This window comes from Numida meleagris, unplaced genomic scaffold, assembly GCF_002078875.1.
Source record: "Numida meleagris isolate 19003 breed g44 Domestic line unplaced genomic scaffold, NumMel1.0 unplaced_Scaffold384, whole genome shotgun sequence".
NCBI classification, from domain to species: Eukaryota; Metazoa; Chordata; class Aves; order Galliformes; family Numididae; genus Numida; species Numida meleagris.
Window position 1 is genome coordinate 9,816 of NW_018364607.1, and position 5,412 is coordinate 15,227.

Here is a 5,412-nt window from a genome sequence, read left to right on the forward strand (position 1 = left end):
GAGAGGAGCTCTCTACCTTCTCCTCGGCCTCCTCCACCTCGCTGCTGCTCTCCCTCTTGGTCTTTTTTTCCGCCGCCTGAGCTCGGCCGTCGTCAAACTTGATGATTTTTTTCCAGATGTAGTAATACTCCACGCACTGCGAGACGTTCTTCGTCTGAACCTGAGGCCAGAAGAACAGGAGTCATCTCTAAGGGAAACGGCAGGGAAAACCCGGACCCGTCCCCCCACCCCCAGTGCCACCCCAGGGCAGGGCACAGCCCCCCCCCCTTGGCCTCGAGCTCTGACCTTCTTCTGGATCAGGTAGAAATCCTTCTTGTGGGCATGGAAAGCGTTTTTAAAGAGCTGCCTCTCCACGGGCGTCCAAACGTCGGAACCTGGTGGCAAAGTGAGCGGCGTGGGCGCGGGGCCGGGGCGCAAAGGCGGGCGCCGCAGCTCCCAGCTCCGCTCGTTTACCTGTGTAGCGATAATTAGCCAGGGGATGGGACTCGGATTTCTGCGGCCAGCCGAAGAGCAGCAGCTCCAGAGCCTCCTGCAGGGCCGGGGGGGGGAGGATTTGAGATGCCAGGAGAGGCAATGGCAGAACATTTGTGCTTTCAGCTTTTTGCCTTTAGCTCCGTGCTGCTCCAGGGCCCTCTAGCACAGGGGACAGCTCCGTGCTCCGTCCGTGCCCTGCCACCAGCTCAGCCCGAAGGACTCGGCGTCCCTCGGCACCCCCAGGCACCCAGCGGGGCCCCGCCTCGCGCCGGGAAGGATTAATTACGGCGTTGTTCATTAAGGCCCGAGAGCGGCTCCTTACCACGACGTTGCCCCGCGCTTCGTGCAGGCAGTGCAGGGCCAGCTCCAGGTTGGTTCCCCCCCCCGGCATGACGCTGGAGCACGCCATGTTCAGCAGTTCCATCACTGCGAAGGCAACGGAAAGCCAAATGAACCGGCTCCCCCCATAGGAACAAAGCACATCCCCCCAAAAAAAGAAAGGGGCACTGCTATGGGCTCCCATCACAGCTTGACCGGGGGGCACAGCCACCCACGCCCCACGGCTCCGGCCCCCCAAGCCCCTGCTGCCCAAAGCAACGGAGGGCAGAGAAACGAGGGGGAGGATCGGGGCGTGCGGAAAGCGGCGGCGGAAGCATCGGTAACCGGGGGTCCTGAGGGTAAAGTGGGAAGCGACCTCTGTCCTGGGTTTCCTCGTTGGTGGCGATGTCTCCCCATGGTTTCCACACCAAGGCCGCCGCCTGCTCAGCGCTCCCTAAGCGTGACCTGTCCTGGAGGCTCGGGATCTCGGCTTGGAAGCGGCTGCCGACGTTAATGTGGCTAAAGGAAGCAGAGAGAGGGGGTGAGGAGGGCGAGCTGGGATGGACGCGTCCCAAAACAGAGAGAAAAGGGGATGCTCTGCCCCCCCGAGCTGTGGGGCAGGGAATGGGGCGGCCCACGGGGTCGCGGTGGGGCTGGGGAGGAAGGGGACCCGCTCTCATTGCGTTCTCCCAACGTTCCAGCGCGCCGTAACTCACGGCTCGATGCTGATTTTGGTGCCGTCCTTCACGAGGCACAGCCCGAAGTCTTGGTCCATTCTGTCTGAAAGAGGGGAAGGACACGAGGATGAGCGTCGCTCTGCCGGGACTCATCTCGATTTCTATTCCCACCTCGGTGCGCCGCTCTTCTCCTGGAGCTCCCTCATCCCGGGGATCACCCACGATCCGCCAGCTCAGAAAGCCAAGCAGGGGGCGAGCAGATCATGGTGAACTCAGACATCGGTTTTCGCTCCTCAAAACCCCAACAGACCCAGCAGTCCCCGAGCTAAAACTCCACCCACGTCAAAGCCCACGAAGCCGTGCCCGGCGCTGCGGGCAGCAGACCCAGCCCTGGCAGCGCCGCGGCCTCCGAAACCCAACAGCGGCAAAGCACGGAGGGGAAGAAGCCGGCCCCGATCTGCGGGTGCTGCTTTGGAGCAGGCCCTTACCCAGCACGCCGCCCAAGAGCCGGCGAGGCTCCGCGGATGAGGAAGACGAGCAGACGGCGTTGAAGTAAAGCCCCGAGCCCTCGCGGATGGGGCTGAGCATGGGAGGGGGGGTGTAGGGCGAGCACTGCAGCAGGTCCCGCAGCAGCCGGTCCATCAGCAGCACCGGGGAACGTAGGTTGCTCCGGTAGCAGCCACCCGGGCCCGGCTGCGCCTCGGGGGGAGGCGGGGGGGGGATGAAGAGGGGTTGGGGGAGAACGCGGCGTTTCCTCTTCTTGGGGTGCGAGCCGGCCCGGGCGTTCTTCCCATCGTGGGTTTCCCTTGGGGTCACCTGGATGAAGCATTGCGAGCGCTCCGTCACGTCCCCGCTTTCCGATGGAAAAGCAGCGTCACCAGCTCCAGGCGCCCGGGGGGGGGACTTCACCTGCAGCCCATCACCCCGAGCACCAGAGTTTGGGATGCACGTTTGCACCCACCAGACCCGCTGGGAACCCCCTCAATTTTGGGGCAAAACCCGAATTCTGAACCCTTGAAACCCTTGACGCCAGCTGGGGGAGCCCCAAGTGTTTTGCTTGCTGCCCCGCACCGACGCTCCTCAATGCATCTCGGGGGCACAGCACCTCCCGTTAACGACCTTCCCGAGTTCATTGCTGGGCTTAATTACTCCCAGCCCCCCCCCTCAGCGCAGCGTTCTTCCGAGGCCATTTGGGAGACTGGAAGGAAGCTTGCATTGGGACACATCACCCACCTGGCTCCCGGGCGGCACCGGCACCGACACCGGGATGAGCAGCGCGGTTCCGGCCGCCGCCGGCTCCTCCTGCAGCAGCGCTGGCATCGCAGCGGATCCGTCCCCCGCAGCCCAGCCCTGAGGGATGCACGTGGAGAAATCAGGTGGGATTTTGGAACAAAATCCCACCTGATTTCTCCACGTGCATCCCTCAGGTGCATCCCCCCCCCGCCTCGCCGCCTCCCCTTCACCTGCTGCTGCTGCTCCTCTCTCCTCTGTGGCAGCAGCCACTGCTCGTCGCGGAAGCACATGTGGCTGTCCAGGCCCTTCTGGGTGTAGAACGCCTGGTCGCAGTGTTTGCAAAGGAAAACGCGGCCGCAGTCGCCGCTGTTGGGGGGAGCAGCGCCGCTCTTAGCGCTAGGAGGGAAAAAACGGAGAAAAAGGGAGGAAAAATCAGCAAAATTTCCTTTGAAAACGAAGGATTGGGGTCATTATGGGTCAGGAGGGCACTCAGCGCAGGCCTGCGTTTGCCAGAGCAAAGGGGAAACTCGGGGTGGTCGTGAGACAGAAGCGACGTTCTTACGCTTCTCATTTCCACCTCTATTAATTAGCACAATTTAATGCCAACCGGATGAGAAGGCCTGGTGACAACGAGCTGCTAAGAGCGCAATTTAGGAACCCGAAGGAGAACGCAGCGCCCCGAGGAGCTCGGCACAAGCGCTCACCTGGCGCCGTCCTCCCGCGCCGGGCCCGGGAAGCTGTAGATGTTTCCCCCCTGGGGTTGAAGAAACAACAGTCAGAGCCGGGCACGTCACTGTCGCTCATTTCTCACTCATTAACAAACCCCATCAACGCTCACTCGGGGCAGACGCCGACCCCCACCCCCCACCCCCACCCCGGGCACGCGACGCGGATGCACAACCGGGCTCCTGTCACCCTGACGCCAACACCCAGAGCGTGAGAGTCAGGAAGGGAGGGAAAACAGAACCACCCTCGCCCCCCAAGCGCTGACCCACAGCCCCGAGGGCTCCGGCTCCTCCCGGTCCTCCCGTTTCCACGCACCTGGATGCGGTTGAAGATGGTCAGGCCGCGTTGCTGGCGTGGGGCGAAGGAGGCCATGGCCACTTGGCTGGGGGACGCCGTGCCCGCCAGCTTCTCCCTGCGGGCGGCGGGCACGCGCCACGACCTGCCGGCGCCCGCGCTCCCACCTCTGCTCTTCTCCCCTTTGCCGGACGCGGCCTTGTTCTCCTGCTGATCCGTCGTGCTTCCCGTAGGGTTCCCGTGCTCTGCACCACGGCGAGCGAGGGGAGAGGTGTCCTCCAGCCCTTGGGGCAGCGGGCGCTCGGGAGCCGCCAGCGCCCGGGAGCGGACGTGCTGGGAGTTGGCCGGCGCCTGCACGAGGTTCCGCGTGCCCTGCTCCTTGGTGGCATTCAGGAGGAGCTGCCCGCCGGCGCTCGGTGCCGCCCGTTGCTCCACGATGCCCTCCCAGGGCTGGACGCTTTCCTCGGGACAGCTCAGCACCAGCTCCTCGGCGCCGGAGGTCACCAGGGGGAAAGGCAAAGCGTCCGCGTACTCGCAGGGCTGGGGGAGAGGCGGGAAGGAGAGCGGGGCTTCCCTTCCGCAGGAGCCGGCTTGGAGGGCGAAGCAGGAGCCGCTCCTTTGGGCCGCGGCGCTGACCCACGGGTGGGAGCCGGTGGCCGCCCGCTGCCCCCTGAACACGGCGAAACGCGGCACGCTGGGGCGACCATCCCTCCCCACGGGATCCGAGCTCGGAGCCGGGCTTCCGCTCCACTCGTCCCCAGAAACGGCTGCGGAGGAGATCTTGGGGCAGTCCTCCGGCGCGCCGTCGTCTTCCCCCAGGCTGGAGGACGAACAGCCCGCGCCCCGGGGGCGCAGCGCGATGCCTTGGTGCTGCAGCTCGCGGCGTTGGAGCAGCGCGCAGCGCTCGCAGCCTCGCTCCGGGCACACCGACAGTTTCCTTTGCTGGGGGCTCGAGGCGAGCCCGCTCCTGGGGGACGCAACAACGGGGATGTGCAAGTGGAAAATGAAAGCATCCTGCACCCAAAGCGCGGCCCCCGGTGCGGTTCTTCCAGGGGGGGATGCGGCACAGGGCACGAATCCGGGCTGTTTTCGGGACAGCCCCCCCGTCCTGCCGTCCCGCGGAAGCAGCACAACCCGACTACACCCCCACAAGGGCCCAATTCTCCCCCAGTTTGCTCCGCTTCAGCCCTTGGAACCACGCAAGGCGGTGGGCACCGAAGGAAGCGGCGGCGTAACGCGACGCGACCGCGTTTCCTGGCCCGGGGACCGCCAGCACCGCTCCCCCCGGGGGGGATAACAACACCCCAAGGGAGTCAACCGGCGGCACAGGCGCACGCCAACCCCCCCCCAGCGCCCCACGTACGGGTGTTGGTGCTGCTGGGTGCAGGCTGGGTAGCTGGGCTGGTGGCTCTGGGTGTCAGTCGGGCTGTGGCTGGCGCTGGTGCTGCACAACAGCTTCCCGCAGCAGGCGCAGGGCAGCGGGGACGTGTGAGGGGACAGGCGGCACCGGGGGTCGGCAGCGTCGCTGTCAGCTGGGCCGGGAAGGGTCAGTCCTGAGTAGAGGAAGAGACAGGGTTATCGGCCCGGCTGCTGCCTTTGTTGCCTCGTTAGTATCTCGTTAATCAGGTTTCTGTCGGAGGACTCGGGGTCTGCGGAGGTTGGAGGACTTGGATCTGGGCGGGGGTGTTTG

The 5,412-nt window shown here is 65.3% G+C and overlaps 1 protein-coding gene across 1 annotated transcript in view; it reads right to left on the reverse strand.

Moving 5' to 3' along the window:
* Window positions 1–5,412, reverse strand: part of ZNF541 (zinc finger protein 541) — a 9,940-nt gene extending 4,528 nt beyond the window's left edge. The window contains exons 1-12 of the mRNA XM_021383386.1: window positions 5,086–5,412; window positions 3,744–4,689; window positions 3,407–3,456; window positions 2,933–3,098; window positions 2,703–2,819; window positions 1,958–2,285; window positions 1,509–1,572; window positions 1,169–1,311; window positions 797–900; window positions 454–529; window positions 286–374; window positions 17–160 (exon numbers count right to left, since the gene is read on the reverse strand). Of these exons, the coding sequence (XP_021239061.1) occupies window positions 17–160; window positions 286–374; window positions 454–529; window positions 797–900; window positions 1,169–1,311; window positions 1,509–1,572; window positions 1,958–2,285; window positions 2,703–2,819; window positions 2,933–3,098; window positions 3,407–3,456; window positions 3,744–3,800 (1,338 nt within the window). The 5' untranslated portion in view covers window positions 3,801–4,689; window positions 5,086–5,412. The remainder of the gene's footprint in view (window positions 1–16; window positions 161–285; window positions 375–453; window positions 530–796; window positions 901–1,168; window positions 1,312–1,508; window positions 1,573–1,957; window positions 2,286–2,702; window positions 2,820–2,932; window positions 3,099–3,406; window positions 3,457–3,743; window positions 4,690–5,085) is intronic.